Source organism: Sturnira hondurensis, unplaced genomic scaffold (genome assembly GCF_014824575.4).
Source record: "Sturnira hondurensis isolate 20B ecotype Veracruz unplaced genomic scaffold, ASM1482457v3 Scaffold0006413, whole genome shotgun sequence".
NCBI lineage: Eukaryota > Metazoa > Chordata > Mammalia > Chiroptera > Phyllostomidae > Sturnira > Sturnira hondurensis.
Window position 1 is genome coordinate 20,456,185 of NW_028079044.1, and position 26,757 is coordinate 20,482,941.

General features: G+C 39.9%; 1 protein-coding gene across 1 annotated transcript in view; it reads left to right on the plus strand.

Annotated features, from left to right (window-relative positions):
* The first annotated feature begins 2,933 nt into the window (after window positions 1-2,933).
* GFPT1 (glutamine--fructose-6-phosphate transaminase 1) overlaps window positions 2,934-26,757 on the plus strand; it is a 67,236-nt gene continuing 43,412 nt past the window's right edge. Inside the window, exons 1-4 of the mRNA XM_037048192.1 lie at window positions 2,934-3,192; window positions 16,742-16,849; window positions 18,745-18,852; window positions 25,329-25,454. Of these exons, the coding sequence (XP_036904087.1) occupies window positions 2,949-3,192; window positions 16,742-16,849; window positions 18,745-18,852; window positions 25,329-25,454 (586 nt within the window). The 5' untranslated portion in view covers window positions 2,934-2,948. The remainder of the gene's footprint in view (window positions 3,193-16,741; window positions 16,850-18,744; window positions 18,853-25,328; window positions 25,455-26,757) is intronic.

Here is a 26,757-nt window from a genome sequence, read left to right on the forward strand (position 1 = left end):
CTATTTACCTCTTTAGGCCAGGGAGCATCACTTCCCCTGGCCAGCACGTATGGTTTACAGTCTGGCCAAGTTCCATAGACTGCAGCCACACGTCTAAAGATCAGGCTATAAATATAATTCTCAAAGAAGATCTCCCAATTCAGTCCCTACGAAATACTTGTCTTTCTGATCTTAGACTTTTACTGTTTTTGTGACATTCAGGTATGGGGGTGGGGCAGGGGACACCTGTGCCATTATCTAAACTAAATGTTGTGCTTTTTATATTAGATGGATCTGTTAATATTTTTTCTTTGTTAGCATGTATGAAAATTCAAGTTAAATGATTTGGCCCTGAGTCCAAGTGACCCACTAAACCAATGGCTTTGGTCCTGGGGGGCCGCATGATAGAAAAACTTGTTACTAATACTTGGACTGCTTCTTTGTTCTTTTTTTTGTATGTTTGTACCGTTGCTGCTGTATCTCCAGTGCAGTCAATTGGCAACTAAGCAAGCTACCTCCCTGCTGTCGAAGCCCCTCACTGACCACTCAGGGGAGCTTGTGGAAGAGGTAGGCACGTGAGATTATAAGAGTCAGTCACAATAGGTGGAGTGTGGAGGAGACACTGTTTCATGATGTGATCACTCTCTGTCCCAGAAGCTGGACCTGGGCCAGAATGGAGGTTGCTTTCCACAGCTTGCCCTTACAGACTGTCTTATCTTAAGTGATGTTCATTCTGACATAAATCAGCACTCCTCCCTTGCTTCCTGCACTGTGCTTGTTCCTGGAACAGGATGTTGTCCTGATCTGATCAAGCACGTAACCTCCAGCATTCATGTACTAGTATCCGTGCCTATTCCCACATTTACCCTATGTAATTCTTTTGCGTTTGTCAAGCAGCTCAGGGATCTCTTTTGTTTTGCAGCCACCCAAGACCTGCCTTTTCCTTTATAAACTCTATTAATTAACAGACTGGAGTGTCCAGCCTCTTTCTTTGGTCTTTCCCTGCCCTCTACTTACAGAAGTAGATTTTCATTCTTGTGGCTTTCTTTGAATCTGCCCATACCAAACAGTTGGGAAACTATTGGCCTTCAAAGTTTTTCTCTCAAATGGTGCATAAACACCTTACAAAGTATCTGTAGAATGGAGATGGACAAGACAAACTGACAGCCATAATGAACTAATAATCAGAAGAGGAAAGCAGGGGGTTCCTCTGCTTTCAGAGGAACTATAATTATAGTTTGAGCATGGTAACTTTGGCGATACTGCTGGCATGTTCTTTGCGGCACGGACACATTCTCTGACAGTGTACAAAGGTATTGTTCAAACATTGTAATCACAAGATGACTCCTTGTTAATATTACTGAGGTCTTAACAAAACCTCTTAGATGAGGGTTCTGAGGCTAAGATGTATATCCAGAGCCTTTGCCTCTTGAATTAAGAGATGTGTTGCCTATTTTCAAACAGTTCACTGTTTTATTTTTGAACTTTGCTCTGGGTGATTTAGGAACCTGTTTAAGGGCCTGAAATATCAAAAGGCTTTCATGCTAGAAATACTTCGATTAGTTCAGTGTGACATTTTCTGGATAAATAAATAAATAAATTATTCAGGCCAGTTATAAAAAAAAAAAGGTACTTTTTTCCCTAAGAAAAACTGAAAAGCCCTTTGCTTACTTGATCATACAACTTGCCAGAGAAAGTCAGTTCTGTTAAGAACATTTGACTTTCTTTTTCACTTATTCAAAAGCCATTTTTGATCCCTTACCTTGTGTTAGGGTTTATACTAGGTGTTGGGTATACAAACATTTGTTCTAGACTCAAGAAACCTAGCCCAATAGGGAAGTATGAAAAAAATCAATTCAAAGTACAGTGCTTTCTTTATAGGGGGCAGCTCAAAGAATGAGTGGTTAATTAATGCATGTCCTTAGATAGAAGAGGTTTTTTCCCTAACAGGAAGCACTTAAGTCGAGATGAGGTGTGGACTCAACGAAGAGTAACTAAAGTGTGCCAGACTTGAGAATTTTGGCCCAACTGAGAAATTACCTGTTCACTGGTGTTGGAGTGGAAATGACCGAAGGTGGGGTGGGAAGAGAGCAGTAGTGTGAGGTAAGATGAGACATCTGGGGTCTACAGTGCATGCCACATTCTGTATGGCATGCAAGTTTTTATTTGATTCTGTTCTAGGGTCATATTAATAGAGTTAGGATAACCATCTACATTTGACTAAAGGCACTATTTAAATCTTCCTAAAGCAAATGCACATGTAATAAATTCACAGAAACATCAACTAAGTTTCTCTTAGCAGGAATGTTGCACTAATTCACAGAGTTAATTAATCGATTATGAGTCAAACATATGGCTGTCAAATCTAGGCAATTCCTACAGCCCTCTCAGGTGGGCCAGCAGAAGTCTCTCCTTGCCCCTTTGCAAAAACCGGGGGTCAGGGAAGCAGTGGATGGGGGAGGCCAGGAGCCTAAGTCAGGAACTGAATTGCTGCCAACAGAAAGACTGACAGAATCTGAATAGCGCTTTGCAATCAAGAATTTTGGTATCTCTTTCCCCTGAACTGTTTGCAAAATTTTCTTCGACTTATGCCCCTTACCCACCCTGACCTATTTGTCCAACAGGCCTCCAGCTTTTTCCCTCTTTTTTCCCCACTTCGTGGGGTGCAGGAGATTGGGGCCTTGCACTGCACTAGGCGCGCGTCCCGTTATTTGCTTTGCTAACAATTCCATCATCCTCTTTCCTTATCTTACCCTCATTCCCTGCCAGCCACCAAGTTGCTTCCTTCCCCGTGGCGCCAGGCCTGCTGCTACTCGCCAGGGGCTAGGCGGCTGGCTGGCTGGCTCCAGGAACCTGTGGCGGATGCTGCCGCGTGCCGCTGCCACGTCCTCGCTGCCAGCGGGGCAGCGCCTGTGTAGGCTCCTGGGCGGGAGGCGGGATCTGCGCATGAGTGGTGTGGCCACGGCCCAATGGGATCTGCGGACGGTGGCAGCAGCGGCTGCGCAGTGCGCAGCGAAGGGGGCGGCCCTGGAGGCAGTTGCTGGCAGTCTGGGAGGCCAGGAAACCTTTTAGCACTGCAGTCGCTTTCCCTTGGGAGTACGTGGTTGCAGGTCTGTCTCAAGCCCGCCGATAGCCCCACAGGCTCTTGTGTGCGCCCGACCTCGCAATTGTTCATCACTCGCCTTGCAGACCGAGCCTTCTGCATCATGTGTGGTAAGGACCACGGGTGGGGGGTGTGTGCGGGGCGGTGCTGGGGTCCGCTGCTGAGGCCTGAGGCACGGCGGGAGCAGGGAGTGTGGACTGTGCGAAGTCAGAGTAATGGGCGGGGGGCGTCCCATGGTGGTCGCGGGTGCTGGGGCCGGGGTGGCCCTCTGCGAGCTGGGGCGCAGGGGTGTGGTGGACTTAAGAGGGTATCAGAGAGGGAGGCGAGCCCTAGAGAGGATCTAGGGGAACAGAGGAGGAGGAGGCAGGGTGCGGAGAAGGGAGCCGAGAGGGAAGAGATGTTTGTGTTGGAATAGGAGAGAGAGTAGAAGGAACTGAGGTGTGGACCGAGTGTCTTCACAAGAGTTCACCGGGTGAGTGGGGCAACCTGCGGAACATCAGGTGAGGTCTCTTGAACTTATCTTGTATTCTTCTAGGATTTACCTTTAAAACAATATTTATTTTTAGTTACTGTCTTTCGGTCAGGCCCAATAGAAAACAGAACTGTAAGCAGAGGTATGACAGTAGCATTACACATGATCTTACTTCCTGCCACCCCCGTCTCAACAGAAACCATCACTAATTAATAACTTGGTGGAAGAGGCCCAGAAGTGACCATGACGATAGATCATACATCATTTATCACTTGCATGTGTACCCATTTAAAACACGTATGAACAAAGTTAGTCTGCGTTTCACAAATGTTTTGCTTGGAACAGTTAAAATATCATTAGGCCATTTTATTCCATGTTTCCAGACTTAGTTGTTTTAATATTACTTACAAGTTTTGGCTAAAAGAAATTGTCAGAATTATATCTGAAATGACTGATAGGCACTGAAATTGATACTACCTTGGCCATTGTCATTATAAAGAATTGTATCCCTACCTTTCTTATTGAAATTTACAACTGACCTTATCCCTGAAGGGGGGAAAAAGGCAATTGTAATTTACTTTAATTTAATTTTATATTTTATTTATTTATTTTTAGAGAGGGGAAGGGAGGGAGAAAGAGAGGGATAGAAACATCCATGTGTGAGAGAAACAACGATAAATTGCCTCTTGCATGAGTCCCAGTTGGAGACCAGCCTGTAACCCAGGCATATGCTCCGACCCAGAATCAAACCGGCCATGATTTACTTTGTGGGACTATGCTCAACTGAGCCATGAATTGAAACTGTTTGGGAAACTTATTCTTTGTAGCCTTTTGCAGTAAGACCTGAGCAGGAGGTGTCTGTATTCTCATTAGTGTATATTTTTCTTGTATTTAACATTATGTTACTTTCAGCTTCTGAAAAGGAAGAACATGTTTAAATTTAAGAGTAGTTTAAAAAGCAAAACTAGAAAACCTGTAAGTTTCTTTCCGAAATTATTAGGGTCGGGTGAACTTGAGCATCAGATATAGGTACTTTTAATGTGTCTAAGTAGTAGAGTAGTTTTGTAAGAACACATAATTTAGCCTGGAGCTGTGAAGTAGTGATTATGCAAACTGGTTAATCCTCATTGTACTTCAGTTGGTTATTAATTTTTCCTGAATCAGGAGGTGTGCACCTAGTTAAGTACCTGGTTTTCTGGTTGCAGGTCATTTCCTCATTGTGATCCAGGAAAAAGGAAGTCAAAGTACTCTAAAAAAGTGATCTCGTTTAGAAAAGATGCAGAGTAGAGTGAGACTTTTAGGGTGGAGACTAGATGTTGAGAGTTTTCACTTAGCCAACATCCCCATTCCACAGTTTTATTGCTGAGGAAGCAGGTTATAAACAATAAAGAACTAGTATTTAAAGCATTTTTTGAGGTCCTGCTTTTAAGTCAACCCAGACCACAATTTTGCATAATCTGGAATAAGCTCCAGAATTTCTTTCCTTTTAATGTTAATTATGAAGGTTAACTATTAAAACAAGAGTTTGTCTTTATTTTCCTTCCACATCTTAATCATGGAAATAAAATTTCTAGGCAGAGAACTTGGGGAATGAGATCAGATGGGAAAATTTAGAGATTTACTTTCTGATTACCTGCTGCCAATTCATATTTTTCTAAAAGATTATATTGTTTCAACATTGCAACATGTCGAAGCATAAGAATATGGGCTAATGATACTGTATATGCTTTTTTAAAAAAAAAGATTTTATTTATTTATCTTTAGAGATGAAGGGAAGGAGAGAAGGAGAGAAATAGCAATGCATGGCTGCCTCTTGTGAGTCCCCCGCTGGGAACTGGCCTGCAACCCAGGCATGTGCCCTGACTGGGAATCAAACTGCGATCATGCGGTTCGCAGGCCCGTGCTCAGTCCACTGAGCCACACCAGCCAGGGCTCATCCTGTATATGCTTTTTAAAAATACGATATACTGATAAAACTGTTATGTTTACCAGGTTGAAGTGGGATGTTAATAAGTATTAATCAGGAAAATAAATATTCCATGGTCCAGTAAACTTGGGGGGCAACAAATTAAACAGTGTTGAACTGGCTTTTTTTTTAATTGAAGGACTTCGTGGATCCTTTAATGTACTTATAAGTGTTGTGCATCTCCCAGAGAATAGTGTCTGTTTACCTAATTTATTTTATCTTCCTCTTACTCTTGGCTTTTTAGAATACAGTTTGTTCTTTTTTAGTTGTTTACCTGTGGCTTGATGAGAATGTCACATTCTCAAGCTACCCACATCTTTAAACAGTTTTTGATCCAAGCTACCCACATCTTTAAACAGTTTTTGCTGTTTTTAAAAAAATAAATGATGGTGTATATAAATACAATTTTTGTGAATGAAGTTATATTTAAAAGCAGTAAGGGCCCTGGCTGGTGTGACTCAGTGGATTGAGTGCTGGCCTATGAACCAAAGGGTTGCCTGTTTGATTTCCAATCAGGACACATGCCTGGGTTGTAGGCCAGGTCCCCAGTAGGGGATGCATAAGTTGCAACTGCACATTGATGTTTCTTTTCCTCTCTTTCTCCTTTCCTTCCCCTCTGTCTAAAAATAAATAAATAAAAAGTCTTTAAAAAGAAACAGTAAGGGAACTGTAATTTAAAAGCATCCTGACATGAATCCTTAAAAGGTTTTTTGTAATTATACTGTCTAATGGCTTTGGGAGTAATTGAGGGATGCTGAAACTTGCTGCTAGGATGAATCTTAAAACCAGTACTATTAACATATCCTTACAAATCATACTGTATATAAAGTAGTTGAAAGAAAATAATTAATTGCTTAATAAGCATTTCCTCAGTTGGGTTCCTTAGAAAGGGAGAGGCAATAGCTTCTGGTAAAGAGCAGTAAAAAGTAGGAAAGAGTTTGGGAAATTCTGCTTTTGGAGATTTGCACTAAGCAAGATTAAAGGTTCTAGGAAGATCTACGAATAAAGCTGTTAACCTGTACCACGGGTCTCCAACCTTTTGGCATCTCTGCACCACACTGGAAGAAAAAGAGTTGTTTTGGGTCACATTAAAACATTGTGACACATAATCACAAAAACATCTCATAATGTTTTAAGTAAATTTATGATTTTGTATTGGGCTACATTCACAGCCACCCTGGGCTGAATGTGGGCCCTTGGGCCGCAGGTTGGATACCCTTGCCGTAACCAGTATTTCTCAAACCTTTAATTATGGAAACTTTCCTTCACCTCATCTTTATTTAGCATCCTTCAGAATCATGTTCTTGTTTTGTGGTTTGGGAATTTCCAACTGTACATTTCAGGTACCTAGAAAGTGTTAGGAGTGATGGCTTTATATTTGGCACTCTGCCCTTTGGAGAGATGACTGAAACCAGGGAATTGCCTTTAAGGAATTGGTGTCTGATTTGAGAAAACAGTGAATACATGTGAAATAGGAGTAGGTGATAATACACAGCCCTTTGTTGTATCTTATAGACCCCTAATGGAATGAATAGAAATTCAGAGATTGGTTAGGCCAGGAACATTCTAGATGATTGCGCAGGACTTCTTTTTTTTTTTTTTTTAAGATTTTATTTATTTATCTTTAGGGATGAAGGGAATGAGAGAAGGAGAGAAATATCAGTGTATGGTTGCCTCTCGTGAGTCCCCTGCTGGGAACTGGCCTGCAACCCAGGCATGTGCCCTGACTGGGAATCGAACCGCGATTGTGTGGTTTGTAGGCTCGCGCTCAATCCACTGAGCTACACTGGCCAGGGCTCAGGACTTCTACGTTGAGGAATAGTGCCAGCTGGTAGAGAACTGGTGCACTGTGAAAGATATCGATGGCATTTGTTACTCAGTAGTCAATGCAGTTATGAAGAAATTGAGAACTACTGCCAGTGGATTTGAAAGAAGAAATAGAAGTGCCAAGAAAAGAGGCCAAATACCAGTGGTCTGAGGCAGAAGAGTTCCAAGGTAGTTATTGCTTTGGACAGAGTCTATAAAAGTAGAAGGTCATTTATGTTTAATACTGCAGAGTGAAGTTAATTGCATTTGGCTACAGTAAAGTCATTGAGATGGTTACGTATGTGGAGCAGAAGTACTTGAGTTTGAGGACTTGCAAGGGCAAGTATACCAACAAAGGAGGGGGTGCTATGGAACTGAGGGCGCTGATAGAGTTGAAAAGTTGAGTTCTAGAGCTGTGGTCCCTAACCTATGGGCTGTGAAGTTTTTACAGTGTATCCATTGATAAATTCATAATCTACGAACGGTCTATAAATTGATTAAAAGTTACATAACAACAATTCAACCCACTATTGTGTCTTCAGAATATTTTGATGTTATCAAAAAGTTCTGTCTTTCAAAGTTGAGGGATCACTTAATGTTAGTACACACAGACCCAGGGAAAGACCAGAGACTGAAAATCTACCTCTGTAAGTGGAGGCCTGGGAAAGACTGAAGAAAGAGGCTGGGCACCCCAGTCTGTTAATCAATAGAGTTTATTAAGGGAAACTTACATATGAGGCTGTCTTGGGGAACTGCAAGGCTAAATGGATCCCTGTGTTACTTCTCAGGCACCAGAGAATTACATAGGGTAAAAGTTGGGGAATAGTCATGGGTACTAGTACATGATTACCACCAGGAACAGAAATTACATTGACCATGCCAGGACGACAACCTGTTCCAGGACCCACCAGCACATAGCCTGAGGTGAGGGAAGGTTGCTGATTTGTGTCAGAGTGAACATCAGTTAAGATCAGATAGTCTGTAAGGGGTGTTTGCAGAAAGCAACTTCCCTTCTGTTCTGGGTCCAGCCTGCAGGACAGACGGCAGTCACCTCACAGCACAGTCTCTCCTCCACATTTACCAACCATTATGAATAGCAGAGGCTGGTTCCGGGGGTAGTATGTAGAATGTGTTTCTTGCTTTTGAGCTGTGAGAAAGGACAAGAAGGTATACAGGTATTGTACTCTGAAGATGAAGTTGAAGGCTTCAGTTATAAAAAGTGAGAATTTACCAGAAATGAGAAAGAAGTTGGGAAGAGAGAAATGAGGATTTGAAAGTAGTCTAGGTTTTAGACTTTAGGAAAATATCTGGGGGAAAGTTGGAAAGTTAGACAATCTATGAATTAACAGATTGGTCAGCAGTTGGGAGGGCATTTTGAAAGTGGACCTGAAATAGGTGGATGGACCTTATTGTAAGTGTGCTCAGGGATGCAGGAGTAAGAGCTGGCTTGGTAAGATAATGAAAAATTGTGGTTTGATATGCTTGACCAGAGAGAAGTGGGAGAGATGACATATTTGAGGATTTGTGAGCAGGAAGTACATACTTTTTCTTAGGAAAGATGATGACATCTTTTGCCTAGAGTAGAGGAAGCACTGTTTGGCAAGAATGGCAGAAGCACTGTTTGGGTCTCTACCTAGATGATGACATCTACCTAAACTGCGAGGGAGAGTATAACTAGAGATGTCAGGGTTTAAACAGTGCTTTGGATTCCAGACTGTTAAATGTGCAAGAGAGCAGTAATGGAGCTCCTTCCAGTGGCAACATCTATTTACAACAAAATAGGGGACACTTGAACCAGCATTTTGTAAATAGGAAACATTTTAAAGAGTTAGAAAACACATAAATAATTGAAATTCATCATTGTGTTACTCCATGCAATTTTTACTTTGTTTTTAGGAATGTAGAAGACTTTATCTCACAGTCTTTCGTCTTTTAAAGGAATCTTACTTGTGGAAGGTGCATCCATAATTATAATAGTTGTGACTATGTTTTATGACATCTATTTATTTGATATGTATAATTTTAATGCAGTATTGTTTATAATTTCAAAGAGGTAGGAAAACCTCAGTAGGGAAATAGTTAGGTAAAATATGACTATTGTGGACTGGTATGCAGCCATGAAATAGAATAGGGTAGATGTGTTGTACTGACACGGAAAGGTCTCAACACCTTAAGAAAGAGAAAAGAGAGTACTTCGGGCCAAGATGGAGGCATAGGTGGAAACATTGTGCCTCCTCGCACAACCAAGTTTAAAGACAACAAAGTTTTAGTAACAAAAATGCAACCAAAACAGACAGAAAATTGAACTGTACAGAAGTCCGACAACAACAAACTTCATCCAGACCAGTAAGAGGGGTGGAGTCAGTGGCTGGCAGAGCGGGGTTGCACAGGAAAAAGTGGCCAGACCAACCCAGGCGCTCAGGCAGCAGTTGGCAGATCCCAGGTGTGGGGTGGCAATGGGTGGACCCAGTAGGGATGCAAGGCAGCTGGCTGACCATGGTCACACATTTGTGCCTAGATAAACCAGGCAAAAAAACAACCAGTGAGACAGACCATGCAAACCAGGGCCCCAGTGATGCGAATTTAAACCGTAAAAGCACCAACTAGAAAAACTTTCGGGGGTTGAGGTGCTGGGAGGAGCTCCCAGGCTCACAGAGAGTGTGTTGGAGAGACCCACAGGGTCCTGGAGGGTGCACAGGCCCACACACCCAGGAGCCGGCACCAGGGGGGCCCAGTTTATTTTTGGGAAGCAGCAGAGGGGACTGAAATCTGAAAGAGAGCAGAACAAACGCCATTGCCCCTCTCTGACCCTGCCCCCACATACAGCATTACAACCCAGCAGCTGGGTTGCCCTGCCCTGGTGAACACCTAAGGCTTTGCCCCTCATACATACCAGGTGCAAACAGACCAAAACATTAAGGCTCAAGCAGAACAGCTCAAAGCCCCAGAGCCTATACTTCTAAGCAACCAAGAGATAGCCAGCCTATCAGATGCACAGTTCAAAACACTGATCATCAGGATGCTCACAGAACTGGTTGGTTTTAGTCACAAATTAGATGAACAAATGAAGGCTAAACTAAGTGAAATGAAGGGAAATGCACAGGAAACCAATAGTGATGGGAAGGAAACTGGGACTCAAATCAAGGGAGCGGACCAGAAAGAAGAAGAAAAATGACCAAACAGCAAAGAATGAAGAAACAATTCAAAAAAATGAGGAGAGGCTTAGGAACCTCCAGGACATCTTTAAACATCCCAACATCCAAATTATAGGGGTACCAGACGGGGAAGAGGAATAGCAACAAGTCGAAAACTTACTTGAACAAATAATAAAGAAAAACTCCATGTTGGCAAAGAAAACAGACTTCCAGGAAGTCTAGGAAGCTCAGAGAGTCCCAAAGAAGTTGCACCCAAGGAGGAATACACCAAGGCACATCATAATTACATTACCCAAGATTAAAATGAAGGAGAGAATCCTAGAAACAGCAAGAGATAAGGGGACAGTCAACTACAAAGGAGTTCCCATCAGACTGTCAGCTGATTTCTCAAAAGAGACCTTACAGGCAAGAAGGGGCTGGAAAGAAGTATTCCAAGTCATGAAATCCAAAGACCTACATCCAAGATTGCTCTATCCAGCAAAACTTTCATTTAGAATGGAAGGACAGATAAAGTGCTTCTCAGATAAGGTCAAGTTAACAGACTTCATCATCACCAAGCCCTTATTATATGAAATGTTAAAGGGACTTATCTAAGAAAAAGAATATAAAAAGTATGAACAGTGAAAGGACAGCAAACTCACAGTTATTAACAACCACACCTAAAACAAAAGCAAAGTAAGAGGATAGCTAGATCAGGAGTGGAACCATAGAAATGGAGATCACATGGAGAGTTAGCAACAGGGGAGTGGGAGGAAGAGAAGGGGGAGAAGGTATAGAGAATAAGTAGGATATTGATAATAGGCAGAAAATAGACAGGGGGGAGGGCAAGAATAGTATGGGAAATACAGAATCTAAAGAACTTGTGACACATGGACATAAACTAAAGGAGGGGGAATATGGGGGAGGGGGTATGCAGGGTGGAGGGGTATGAAGAGGGGGAAATGGGACAATTGTAATGGCATAATCAATAAAATATATTTAAAAAGAAAAAAACTCAAGTGCTCCAAAAAAATAGAAAAGGCCTAAATAAAAAGGAAATAAAATTTTTAAAGGAGGAAAAAAAAGAAAGAGAAAAGACTATAGGACACACATATCGTGTCATCAAATGTTTATGTTTTAAAAAAGCCTATCAAAGCCATATACATTTAGGTTCCTTTATGTAGAAACATTCATAACTGGAAGACTGGAACAGCGTGTTTCAAATTAATGTTGGTTATCTTCTTTATATGGAGGTAGAAAGAGGAGATTTTCACAATTCATTTTGTAGCCTTTGTGTAATTTGAATCTTTAATGATGATGATGAATTTGTAAGAATTTGTGAGAAATGATGAGTTTTAAGAAAAAAATTTTTAATGACACTTAAGAGGCATTGTAGATGGATTTTGATTCAGAAAGTATAAAATTTAGAGAATCAATTTGAACACTTAACACTGATGAGTTCTGTTGTCTAGCATCTCAAAATATTGAAGTTGCCAGGTGAAAAAATATGTAGAAGTAAAATTTCTTATAAGGACATAGATTCAACCAGGCTGTGGTTGAACTTTAATAATTTGATTGGTCAGCTAGATTGCATTCAGTGTTTATTTTAATAAGGTTTGCTTTACTTATAACTAAATTGCTTTCAATCAGGTGTGTCTGAATATTTTGTTAAGCAAGGTACTCATAAATGCCTTCATGTCATTGAATTTAGGTTGCCATTTTCTGAGAACGATACCTGTAGGTGCAAGCATCTGCTTCACTTGGGGAGATATTTATCCCAAATATATTATGTTTGTATAATAAGAAAACTTATACTTTGGATGCACATGTTGGTTTGGGAGTAGAAAATCTCTTATGCTCCATACAACTGTTTTATATGGTATTGGAGCAATTCCTGAAGAGTTGTGGAGAGTTGATTTTTATGCTTTTGACAAAAGCATAAAACCATAGAAATGGAGATCACATGGAGAGTTAGCAACAGGGGAGTGGGAGGAAGAGAAGGGGGAGAAGGTATAGAGAATAAGTAGGATATAGATAATTTTTATGCTTTTGACAAAAGCATAAAAATCAACTCTCCACAACTCTTCAGGAATTGCTCCAATACCACATAAAACAGTACATTGGAAGGTTTGATAAGACAAGTCAAAGACCTAAAAAATGGATAAAAAAAAATCTAGTGATTTCTGCCCTAGCTGGTGTAGCTCACTGTATTGAGCACGGGCCTGTGAAGCAAAGGGTCGCTGGTTCGATTCCCAGTCAGGGCACATCCCTGGGTTGCAGGCCAGGTCCCCAGTGGGAGACATACAAGAGGCAACCACACATTAATGTTTCTCTCCCTCTCTTTCTCCTTCCCTTCCCCTCTCTCTAAAAATAAATAAATATTTTTAAACAATCTAGAGATTTCTACTCTTATTAGCATTATTTTGACTTAAGAGTACCTCCATTGTAAATAAATATGCCCTGCATGCCTGAGGGGCTGGTTATTTGCCATTATATTTTCCCAGCTACCCCAAGATTACATATAGATAACCCACCCATCACAACAGGTAGATGTTTTGGGCCACAAATGCTGTCAAGGAGCTGGTGTGTAAAATTGGCAGATTGAATATCTTTATTTTTCGTTTTCTTAACCAGGTGTGAATTAGGTTAATCCTTTTTCTTCCTTCTACCAGCTCTATTACTTTGATCTTAGAAAATCTCTGTGTGTAGCATCTTTTTCTTCCTTTCCATTCCTGCCCAGTTATGTAAGGAGACATAGAGATCCTACTTCTTCCTCCATTCCTTCCTTTTTCCTTTTCTTTGTTTCAATAGTGAACCAAAAAAAATGATAGTAATGATTATTGGTAATACTAGTGCCACCTATGTCAAAAAAAGGGGGGGCAGGTTTAGAATTGAAATTTGATATGTGGTATTTCATTTAAGGTGCTACTGACTGGGAAATGCACCATTATTATGTGGATTACAAAGAAAGAAAATATGGATGTCTTAAAATCAATGCTGTCAATATCTAAAGCCCTAGAAAGTATTTTGTGGTGCTTTCAGAACAGTAAAGGTGGTTTCAGAATATCACAGGCTAAGTGACTGTCTTTGCCTCCATCTTAAACCAATGATGAATCTTAACATCACTAATAGGTGATCATAGACAATATGAAACACATACCTACTTGTGAATAATTCTTGCCCCAAATTTTTAACCTAAATCAAGCCCCTTAGATCTATCTTCCAGTTATAGGAAATACAAGGAAGAGTGAAACTGGTTAGGCCACACTACCAGGGGGGACCTCCCCCCAAAACCCCAGGGTAATCTTTTAGAGGTCAGATCCCTTGTAGTACAGGCTTTTCACACTAGGTGAGTGTTCTAGGGACCCACTGGCATCAGTGCACCAGCTGGCATTGAGAGTGGCTGCTTTTGGCTTCCATGACTTTTTTTTGAAAACTCTTTTAATGCATTTTGTGTGATAACATGCCTGCACACACTACACTGAGTGTTCAGTAGTTTTTGACCAAAAACTGCATGACCCCCTTGTCCCACCTTTCCTATTCACCCAATCTTGTCCCAAGCAAGTTCTTTTTGTTTGTTTTCTGGATGAAGAAAGTCCTCAAAGGGAAACATTTTGCCAGTGTTTAAGAGGTGAAACAAAAAATGGCAGAAACACTAAAAGGCATCAAAATCGAGGAGTTCAGAGACTTGGCAGTGGGAAAAAAAAACGTCTTGACAGGAGTATTGCATTAAATAGAATTTTGAAGGTGACTGAAGTTTAAACATGTGAGAATATATACACAATTTTTTAATAAATAAATCTCAGGGATGTTTGGGTCTCCCCATGTATGTAGAAACAATTAGACACAGCCATAGCAGAAGACATTTAACAAGGAAATCGGCCCCAGCTTGTCAGTCCATGTCTTGGGGGAAACAAGGCAATAGGAAACCATTCTGGACTCAAAGAGATTCATGAGACTTAATCAGATGTGAGCTTCATACCTTTATTGTATCCTAGAAGGGACAAATCAACTGTAAAAGGCATTTTTCTGATAATAGGGAATATTTTAATATGAACATTGTATTAGGTGATAGTAGAACATTATCTTCTTAGGTGCAATAATATGGTTTTATAGAAAAATGTCTTCATATTTTGTATGTTACTTTGCTTTTAATTATTAACCACATGTACATCCTCAGTGTCATTGATAGGTTCCTGGAAACTGTGACTTTAAGTGAAGCTATGGATAATGAAACCAGTTTCACCATAGGCTAATTGATATAAACAACAGTTAAGTTCCTACAACATATTTCTGGTCGCAATAACATACCAAGCTTCTAAATAAAGATCCAAGATACTTATAGTGTTCAACTTTGAAGTAATTGTGAGCTATACATACACTTAAGAAAGATGGCTGAAAACAAGATGATTTAATAGTGAATTTTTCTGATTCTGCTGAATTATTGGGATTTGGCAGCTCTTCAGGGCTTTCCAGAGTGCCTCAGACACGTATTACACTCTCAAGGCTTGGCAGTGTAATGTGTTTTATTAGTTAATGATCTTCGAATGATTCAGGTGTGTCTTCCTGTAGCAGATTGTTTAGCTAATGCCAGGTAGTCACAGTGGCAGAGGGTGGACTAGTTGAGAATTAGTATTCTTTAGCACATTTAAATAAGGTAGTATTTTGGGAAAAGATATGTAGTTTATGTATTGTCATTCAGTGTTCTAATAAAAATACTTATTTGGAACTGACATTTTTCTGCATTTAGTCTTTATCAAAGGTCAGTGACTCATAGGGGGAATAAATGTAGAACACATAAAGTGTGATTTACAGTTGGGTTATTGGTTTAGTTCATATTATAGATATTTTATGAAGGAACAGTAGTAACAGTAAAATGCCAGATATCATGTAAGATTGTGGTGTTGCGAAAATAAGATGCTTGTATAACACATAATAACTTAAAAACCTTTACAACTGTAAGGTTTTGGGTTTTTTTTTTTTTTAGTATGAATGAAGTACAGGATTTCTGTGAGTACTAGGTCTCATACTTCCTTTTGGGGGGAAAGTTTAAGCAGTTGTTTCAGGTTATTTTGGACTTAGTTTTAAAACATAGATTTCCTTTTTTTTCTAAGGTCATGATAGTTTTTTTGAAAAAAATTGTGCTGTACTGATCATGGTGCTCAGCATATATGTATTATGTCTGCTTTGTAGGATAGTAACAATTCAGTATTTTTGTATGCTGAAATGCTTCATTAGGACCAAGCTATTAGTATTTTTAGGAATAAAGATATCTTTTCAAATAGAAATAAAGACTAGTTGTTTTGGAGTTCTACTCTACAGAATTAATTCATTTAATCCCCTGTGATTCATTGGCAGTATAGTGTAAAATAAAAACAAGGAAATTCTTTCATAAATTAGCAACTTGAATTTATATGTTCTCATACTTTGGTCTTCAGCTGTTTCCACCTTGGCCAAAGCATAATAATGGAAGGCTTCAGATAATATTCATCCTGCTGTTATTAAAATGTGAATATTATTACCTGTTCTATTTACTACCTCTTTGCTTGCCTGGCGCAGTTCACATGTACTAATTGTTTTATTTCTAGTTTTGCTTTTCAAAATTACTGTTTTTCTATGAATTTTCAAGCATTGTAAACATGTATTGCAGTTATTTGTCATTAGCTATACAATACCTGGTGAACAACTGATTCAAGCCATTTTCTTTTAAATGGATTACATATATATTTTAATATATCCCCCTTTATTAGATTATTTAGGTAGCATTTTCACATTATTGATATTTATAAGTTATTTATTCCTAAATGTTATTGATAACATGGTCATAGGAAGGAGAAAAATTATTTCATCTGTATAGTTTTGTAGGGCCCATACGTGGCTTAAAATACTTATTTCAGGAAAAGCTTTTCTTCTTAAATATAATGTTAAGTATTTATAACATAAACCTTAACTTTGTTGATTGGTTAGTTTTTAAAAATTAAATATCACTTTACAAATGGCTGTAATGGACAATAAGTGACAAGCTTATAAGATGCTTTGAAAAAATAAACTTTTATTTTGACATATTTGCTTTACCTCTTTAATAGATGAGAGATCCCCTATTGAAAAAATTTCACTGTCTTTAGACAATTTGAAGTGAGGATTTATTTCTCTTTTAATGATTGACTCTAAGCTCACATTTTTGCACATTTTACACATAATTATGCAGATGAAGATTTTATCACAATTATGTTAATTTTTCTCTAGATAGGATTTTCTATTAAATATTTGCTTGTTTACAGGTATATTCGCTTACTTAAACTACCATGTCCCTCGAACAAGAAGAGAAATCTTGGAGACCCTAATCAAAGGCCTGCAGAGATTGGAGTACAGAGGATATGATTCTGCTGGTATTTCCTTTTAAAAAAATATTATGGGTTTGCATGATTCTTGAATCAAAATAGGATAGTTTTTGTATTAGGAGACTAGATTCTTTAGTAACATTTGTTTTGTTTTGAGCAAATCTAAAATCTCAAGAATTTTTTTGTCTTGTAGAATGTTTAGAGGGTTTGTTTATGTAATTTCAACAGTATTATTTATGTAGAGTATTGCTTCTAATGGGTATGTTCTTTTGTTAAGAATGATATTGTGTAAACATATAAATCATCTGGAGCATTTCTATGGTGGGTAGAACAAAGCTCTTGAAGGTCTTATTCTATAAATTATCTTTTTTCTTTACTATAAATAGCATTTTCTCTAGATATTCCAGGCTTTTAGCATATAAACTTAAGAGTCTTTTACCTTACATAAATTACAAAGCAGATAAAAATGTCTTTTTGTCAACTTTATGTTTTACTCTAGCTCCTTTCCTTAGCCATATTGTGGATCCCCAAGACCACCCTCAGATTTGATTATTTTCTGAAGGGATTCAGCGTGTAGTTGTTCTCATGGCTCTGATTTATTACAACAAAAGAATACAGAGCAAAATCAGCAAAGAGAAAAGGCACATGGGGTGAAGTCTGGAGGAAAGCAGGCACAAGCTTCTAAGGGTTCTCTCCCCGTGGAGTTTCAATAGATGCTTTTACCTTCCCGAGCAAATTCTGACAACATGGGTGAAATGTTGTCTACCAAGAAAGCTCATTAGCAAGTGAGTGCCCAAGGCTTTCACTGGGGGCTGGTCACGTAGACACCCTCTGTCTAAAATGTACCAAAATTGTAGACTCCCAGAAGAGAAGCAAATGATCAGCATAAGGGCAAATAGTTGTAACAGCGGTTTAGGTGCAGTGAGCTATTTTTCATTAGTTAGGGTGGTGGGAACCCTCCTGAAATCTAAGGTCTAACTTCAAGAGCAGGCATTTTGAAGGATACACTGCAGGCCCGCTCTGTTAACTCTTCTGTACATTTAGCGTTGCCAGCCGAAATGGGCATTTATTTTCCATGATGTTCCTCAGTTAATGGAAAGTCAATTTTGCAACTACTTTGTTCTTAGAATTCTTCCTTTCTTCCTTAGCTTCTCTGACAGCACATTTCATCGTCTTCCTTACATGCTGATTATTTCTTTTCTTTCTGCGTTGGGGGCTCTTTTTCTCACCCCACTCTCCAGTCAGTTCTTTCCATGTGCCTTTGATTACCAGGTCCCTTTGGTCGAGCCTAGGAGGTATCCCAGATTTCTACCGCTTCCTCATATTACATTCGTTAATTTCTACTCAGTATCACCCATATCTGTCTTCATGCCCACCATTTAATTCAGGCCCTTTTTTTGTGCTTTGTTAATGCTGTAACTTCTGAGCTGGTTTCTTCTTTCTGTTGCTCCAATCTATCCTCTTATCCTGTTTCTAGAGCTTTTTCTAAACGTTTTTGCCATGTGATTTCTCTACTTGAAACTACTCGGCCTTCAGTACCTTCAGAATAACTTTCAGATTCCTTAGGATCTTAAGTAGAGTCTCAAGAGAGTATTCCCTGACATACCTTCTTTATCCCAATCATTTGGTGGGTGCCTATCTTCTGTTTCTTTACTGTACTCCAGTTACAACCTGTAATACTTTTATTATAACCTGAAACCACATTGTATGTAATTATTTTTTTGTCTTCTCAATACACTATTAGAAATTTGTGGACAGGAACTGGGTTATTTTCATTTTTGTTTGTAGCAGCTATCCTGGTTCTTGACATATAATAGGTGTTCAGTATATGTTGAATTGATAAGTAAATGAATTAATTAGATGAAAAATATTTTAAAGTTTTTCCTTACACCATAAGTAATAGCCAGTTTTAAATATTGCTCTTCTACCTTTTGATGATTCAGGTGTGGGAGTGGATGGAGGGAATGACAAAGACTGGGAAGCCAATGCCTGCAAGATCCAGCTCATTAAGAAGAAAGGGAAAGTGAAAGCACTGGATGAAGAAGTTCACAGTAATGTACTTAGTTTGATTTTGTCCCCCTGCCCCTTCTCTTCCTTCTCCCTTCCTTATCAAATTATCTTTCTTCCCATGGGCCCCATTTAGTGATTCTTAAAGTTGAAGGTAGGGAAGAAAAGTAGTTTGTTATTGTCTGTCCTGGTTTTAAAATGTATCTGAGCCTGATCATATTGATTAGGGAAGGAAATTAGTTAGGTCGTCTGTGTTCAGAACAAGATCAGTATACTAAAGTGAAGTAGCCACAGTTTGTGAGGAAGGGCCTTTCATAGGACAAAAATAGGGAAGATGAATTTGTTGATGGAATGGTACAGTCCTTTTTTAAAAAAGATATTGAATTTATTGGGGTGATATTGGTTTCAGGTTAGATAGTTGTTTTTATCTTTATTTGTGGTAGATGTGCGTGGGAGGCCAGAAAGGCAGGTTATGGCCAGAGTTACCATCTTTGAATGTCAGCATTGAAACATACCTCCTCCTTTCATGCAGGGGTCAGGAAGTAGTGGAGAAGTAGGGGAGAGCAGACATTGTGGGTGAATTCATAATTGATAAATCACTTTGAAGAGCAATCTGGCAGTTTCTCTTCAAACATGCCCATACCCCGTGACCAAGCACTTCCATTCTTGGGCATATACTTGAAAGAAATACTATGGGTATGGAGCCGTGACAAGAAGTCATTGCAGCAAAGTTTAGAAACAACCTCTATGTTTGTTTATCAGGAAGGAATGGAGATAACAAGTTGTAATGATAGTGATGACCATATATACAGCTTTTGGAAGGAGTGCATTAGGTCTAGTTCTGCGTGTGGGGACCTGGAGAGTTACTGCGGACCTGATGTCCTGTAGGATATGTGGGGTATAGGACCATTTAAAAAAAACAAACAATATTTATTGACAAAAAAGATGAATGTCCTACAAGGTAAAAAGCTTTTATCATTTCAGTGTTTACAATATTATTGTCATTAAATATTTGCTACCTCAAAAACCCCATAAAGAATACTATAATTTATGGACATGTATTAGCATAATAGAAGTTTGAAGGCACAGTGGAGAAGGTTGTGCATCAACTTGAGAATCCTCTGGGGAGAAATGGGAGGGCCGGGTACAGAGGAGGTATCAAGCACATCTTTTACATTTTAGATCTTAACAAAGATCTAAAGCACAAATGGTTAGATGTTAACTTTTGTTAACTCTGGGTGTAGCTATTTGGATGTTTGTGATGTTTATATTTTTATTCCCAGTCAAAAAGGAAGGAAGACTTCTCAGAAAAGGCCTTTGGATTTGTCAAATAAGAGGTTGTTGGTAGCTTCTGACTTTGATAATAGCTAACTTTTGTTGATTGCTTTCTGTGTCCCAGGTACTCTTGTAAGTGCTTCATGTGTATTAACTCATTTATTCCTCATTGTAATTCATGAAATAGGTAAAATTCTCATCTTCATTTTGCAGCTAAGGAAATTGACAGAGAAGTAGGTATTGTCTTTAGATGATGTTGGCAGTAAAGGTCACGAAGGGGCAAAGGCAAAGGGGGCTGCTGCCTTTGTAAGTCTTAAAAAAGGTGTAATGCACAAATGACTGTGTGTTGACATTTGTTATGTCTGGATGTAGGTATTTGAGTTTTTATCATTGATAGGAAATGTAAACGTTTGAACCATTAAAATAAAAAAGAGAACAGTGACATCTGAGAAAAAGTATGAGGAGGGCAAAATTTGTGGGGCATGAAGGTGGTGGGAAGATAGAAGATGCAAAGAAGGAAATTACTGAGGAATTACAACTCAGATAGGTGGAGGCACAGATCATGAGTCAGCCTTTTATAGGAGTCAGAGATAAAAGAAAAGCTAAGCCAGGCAGTTAGGAGGTGAGCGGAAAAGGCTGAGTGAAGTGGAAGTTGAGGGCCTATAGGTAGAATTGAGGCTTAAGGAGAATAGAAAAGATGTCTTGACCTGTTGGGGAATTGAATGCTCTATCAGCTTAATGAATAAGGAGCATGGGTACATGTTACTAAGTGACAACAGTGAAATAAATGGGTTTGGTAATTACCATGAACTTGACATGGTTTCAACTTACAGACTTTTGTTAAAGACTCTCCAATGTTGCTTGCCATCACGTGGAGGGAGATATTGCTTTAATTGTAGTTAGCTTAAAAAACTAGTCAGATGCTTTTATTGCTTGCATTAGTTTGTTAACTAGTGATGAACAGTATTTACTTTTCTGGAGGTCTTCCCATAAGCCAGGGAAGAATACATTGATGATTGAATCTGTTTATTGATGAAACCATCCAATAAAGATCTGAGTATCTGCCCTATTTAGTTTTTAGTGCTTAGGTTCAAAGACAATAAGACAAGCTGCTGCTTTTGTAGAACTCAAATTCTGATGGAAGCCAGCTTGACAATATGCCATAAATGTGATAGTGCAGCAGAGTTTCCCCTGGTGGTTTTAGTCTGAGGCTCCAGAGTCAAGCAGATTTGGGTTGAAATTTTGTCTCTACGTACTATTCACTATGAACTATGGCAGGCAGATTCTGTGATCTCTTTGAGCCTTGGTTTCTTTATCTGTACGATAGAGTCAGTAGTACCACTTCTCACAGAGTGTTCTAAAGATTCAATAACAAAATGAATATTTATTGAGTGCCTATTATGTATCAGCCATCATTCTAGGCACTGAGAACAAAACAGAACAAGATAGGCAAAACTCGCTGCTGTGATGGAATTTACTGTTTAATGAGATAGCCAGACAACAAACAAATGTATAATGTTAGGTAGTGATTAGTGTATGAAGAGAAAGTATAATAGAGGTGACATTTGAACAGATACCAGGTGGTTGTCTGAAAGAGAGAATTCTAGGCAGAGGTAACACCTAGTGCAAAGAACCAATGTGGACTTGGCTGTCATATGGATGCAAGTCAGTAGGGCTAGGACATAGTCAGGGTGGGGGAGAGTGGCAGGAGATGAAGCTAGAGAGGTGGCTGAAGGCTAGGTCATGTAGGATCTTAAGGACGATGGATTTTACTTTGTCACGTGAAGCCATTAGAAAATTTAGTGGAGAGTGACATGCTCTAACTTTTGTTTTGAAAGGATCACTTTGGTTTGTATGCAGAACTGTTACAGATTGTACAGATGGAAGACTGGATACAGAGAAACCGGTTAGAATTCTGTTGAATTAGTTCAGGTGAAAGGTGATGGTAGCTTGGACCACAGTGATAAGGATAGAATGGTGAAGAGCCTTGAGAACCCAGCACAAAGTACTCAGTAAGTGTTATCTGGTATTTGTAAAAGGTGTGTTGAGAGCTTTTAAAAGATTTTATTTATTTTTGTAGAGAGGGGAAGGGACTGGGAAAGAGAGGGAGAGAAAAATCAATTGGTTACCTCTTGTACATGCCCCAACTGGCGACTAGCCTGCAACCCAAGCATATGTCCTAACCAGGAATTGAACTGGCAACCTTTTGCTTTTTGGGATGATGCTCAAACAACTGAGTCTCGTAGGTCAGGGTGGTGTGTTGAGAGCTTTGAGGAGTAGTTGGAGAGGGGAAGGCAATGAAGATGGAGAGATAGGTGGGGGAGAGATGTGCCATGAAAGGTACTGGGCCTCTATCTTGAGAAAGTGGTTCTCTGGTTGTATGTTAGAATTTGAGGATCTTATTTGCAGGCACCTCTGACTAGGTTTAGGATGATTCATATGAGACACCCTTCAAAGTTCTCTCCATTTGATGCAATACACCTATCAAGATGTTTTATTCCACTGCTCAAAACAGTTTTTGAACTCCTTGATTTTTAAAAAAGATTTTATTTATTTATTTTTGGAGACAGGGGAAGGGAAGGAGAAAGAGAGAAACATCAATGTTAGAGAAACATTTCTCTGTTAGAGAAACATCAATGGATGGTTGCTTCTCATGTGGGGCCCCCCCCACTNCTTCGAATGTGGCCCCCCCCCCCCCCCCCCTGGGAACCTGGCCTGCAACCTAGGCATGTGCCCTGACCAGGAATTGAACCAGTGACCCTGTGGTTCACAGCTCATGCTCAATCCACTGAACTACACCAGCCAGGGCTGAACTCCTCCATTTTTAAAAAAATACATTTTATTGATTATACCATTACAGTTGTTCTATTCCTCCCTTTCATTCCCCTCCACCCTGCACACCCTCCCCCACCATTCCCCCCCTTTAGTTTATGACCACATGTCTCAAGTCCTTTAGATTCTATATTTCCCCTACTATTCTTGCCCCCCTCCTATCTATTTTTTACCTACTGTCTATGCTACTTATTTTCTGTATCTTCTCCCCCCTTCTCCTCCTCCCACTCCCCTGTTGCTAACCCTCCATGTGATCTCCATTTCTATGGGTTCCCTCCTGATCTAGCTGTCCTCTTAGTTTGCTTTTGTTTTAGGTGTGGTTGTTAATAACTGTGAGTTGCTGTCCTTTCACTGTTCATAGTTTTCATCTTTTTCTTAGATAAGTCTCTTTAACATTTCATATAGTAGGGGCTTGGTGATGATGAACTCCTTGAATTTGATCTGAGAAGCACTTTATCTGTCCTTCCATTCTAAATGAAAGCTTTGCTGGATAGAGCAATCTTGGCTGTAGGTCTTTGGGTTTCATGACTTGGAATACTTCCTTCCAGCTCCTTCTTGCCTGTAAGGTCTCTTTTGTTTATTTATTTATTTTTTTTTTAAAAATATTTTATTTATTTATTTTTAGAGAGGAAGAGAAGGAGAGAAGGAGAGAAATATCAATGTATGGTTGCCTCTCGTGAGTCCCCTGCCGGGAACTGGCCTGCAACCTAGGCATGTGCCCTGACTGGGACTCGAACCGCGATCCTGTGGTTCGAAGCCCGAGCTCAATCCACTGAGCTACACCAGCCAGGGCTATGTAAGGTCTCTTTTGAGAAATCAGCTGACAGTCTGATGGGCACTCCTTTGTAGGTGACCGTCCCCTTATCTCTTGGTGCTTCTAGGATTCTCTCCTTCATTTTAATCTTGGCTAATGTAATTGTGATGTGTCTTGGTGTGTTCCTTCTTGGGTCCAACTTCTTTGGGAATCTCTGAGCTTCCTGAATTTCCTGGAAGTCTATTGCCTTTGCCAGATTGGGGAAGTTCTCCTTTAAGTAGGTATTTGTTCAAGTAAGCTTTCCACTTGTTGCTGTTCCTTTTCCCCTTCTGATACCAGTAGAATTCAGATGTTGGAATGTTTCAAGATGTCCTGGAGTTTCCTAAGCCTCTGCTCATTTTTTTGAATTCTTGTTTCTTCATTCTTTGCTGTTTAAGTCATTTTTTTTTCTTCTTCCTGGTCCACTCCCTTGGTTTGAGTCCCAGTTTCCTTCCCATCACTATTGGTTTCCTGTGCATTTCCCTTCATTTCACTTAGTTTAGCCTTCATTTGTTCATCTAATTTGTGACTAAAATCAACCAGTTCTGTGAGCATCCTGATGACCAGTGTTTTGAACTGTGCATCTGATAGGTTGGCTATTTCTTGGTCGCTTAGAAGTATTGGCTCTGGGGCTTTGAGCAGTTCTGCTTGAGCCTTAATGTTTTGGTCTGTTTGCACCTGGTATGTATGAGGGGCAAAGCCTTAGGTGTTCACCAGGGCAGGGCAACCCAGCTGCTGGGTTGTAATGCTGTATGTGGGGGCGCGGTCAAAGAGGGGCAATGGCACTTGTTCCACGCTCTCTCTCTTGGTTTTTGGTCCCCTCTGCTGCTTCCCGAAAATAAACTGGGCCCCCTTGGTGCCAGCTCCTGGGTGTGTAGGCCTGTGCACCCTCCAGGACCCTGTGGGTCTCTCCAACACATTCTCTGTGAGCCTGGGAGCTCCTCCCAGCACCTCAACCCCCGAAAGTTTTTCTAGTTGGTGCTTTTACGGTTTAATTCACATCACTGGGGCCCTGGTGTGCATGGTCTGTCTCACTGGTTGTTTTTTTGCCTGGTTTATCTGGGCACGAATGTGTTACCCTGGTCAGCCAGCTGCCTTGCATCCCTACTGGGTCCACCCATTGCCACCCCACACCTGGGATCTGCCAACTGCTGCCTGAGCGCCTGGGTTGGTCTGGCCACTTTTTCCTGTGCAACCCCGCTCTGCCAGCCACTGACTCCACCCCTCTTACTGGTCTGGATGAATGGTTTGTTGTTGTCGGACTTCTGTACAGTTCAATTTTCTGTCTGTTTTGGTTGCATTTTTGTTACTAAAACTTTGTTGTCGTTAAACTTGGTTGTGCGAGGAGGCACAGTGTTTTCACATATGCCTCCATCTTGGCCAGCTGTTTTATCTCTTTGCATGCATTGTTTTGGTTGTTATTGAAACCTCTTGCTCTAAATATTTCAGCTGCATTCTGCTTTAACGCCTCCAAATCTTTTAATTACTATTTTGAGTATGCCTGATCTTTAGTTTTAATAATGGTATATTCCAGTTGAGCAGCAGTGTAATAATTGTATTTAAATCTAGCATTATCTCTACAGTATAATTTAATATTGGAATTTTTCATTTTATCTCCAGAGCAACAGGATATGGACTTGGATATTGAATTTGACGTACACCTTGGAATAGCTCATACCCGCTGGGCAACACATGGCGAACCCAGTCCTGTCAATAGCCACCCCCAGCGCTCTGATAAAAACAATGGTATGGATGTTGTATGTGCTTTGGAATGATTGCAGAGGGCCAGTAATGGGAAAGAGTGGAAGCTCTTATTTTTCGTTATTCTGGAAATTTTCTAACATGTTCATATATATTGAGAGAGTATACAGAACTTGATGTATTCATCACCCAGACTCAACATTTATCAAACGTGATCAGTTATGTTTATCTATACCTCTCACCCAGATTATTTTGGAAGTTAATAGATATCATATAGATAGATATGTCACAGATAGCTAGCTATTGTAGCACTTAATTTGTTAATATTTAAGTGTTATATCTCCAAAAGGTAAGGATTTAGTATGTTGATGTGTTGCTTAAGAGACTTCTCGTTTTTCCTTGTAGTATCCTCTGCTGTTTGTCATGTAGAGGTTTTAACAGTCTAGATTGTGTTGATTGCGTGCATCCCATGGATCATTTAATGTGCTTATCTGTTCTATGTATTACAAATTGGTATAGTGTTTGTTTACAACTGCGGGTATATAACTGTTAAATAATAACCTTTGAGGTTCTAAATTTTTCATTTTTTAAAGTTAGAAACTTTGGGGGAGTGTGGGGAAATTAGGAGTTTCTTATTATTTTTTTAAGATTTTACTTACTGGTTTTTTAGAGAGAAGGGTAGGGAAGGAGAAAGAGAGGGAGAGAAGCATCTATGTATGAGAGAAACGTCAATCAGTTGCCTCTTGCACACACCCCAACCGGGGACCAGGCCCACAACCCAGACATGTGTCCAGACTGGCAACTGAACTGGCAACCTTTCACTTTGTGGGAGGCTGCCCAACCAACTGAGCCATGCCAACCAGGGTGAGCTTGAAAGCTTTTCTGAAATAAAGGGTTTATTGAGTGATATACTGGCAGTAAAAGGACTAGGTTTTGGGACATACAATTTAAACCACCAGCAGCAGGGCTAGTTGGGAAGACAAACATATCTGCCATCCTGGGATTGACTGGCTCTTTCATATATTGAGTTTGGAAAAGGAGGCTATAAGTTGTTTTGAAAGAATTTACATTGGCTATAGATAAAGGCCCAGGGGTAGGGATAGGTGAAGTGGGGCTAGTTCTGGGATAAGTATAATAGTAAGGGAGAAGTGTTTGTTGCTTTTGGATTGGTTTTGAACAACAGCCTGGGAAGTTCGTGGTGGCGTCTAGTAGTTAATGGGCTGCTCTTTTTAGATAAGAGCAGAAACAGTGGCCCAGAAGTCAGTTCAAAGTAATGAACAGTCCTTTTTTGGTTTCTGCCCCTGTCTCTGTTAACAAAGTAACTCCCCTCTGTCCTGCTGTAATTAAA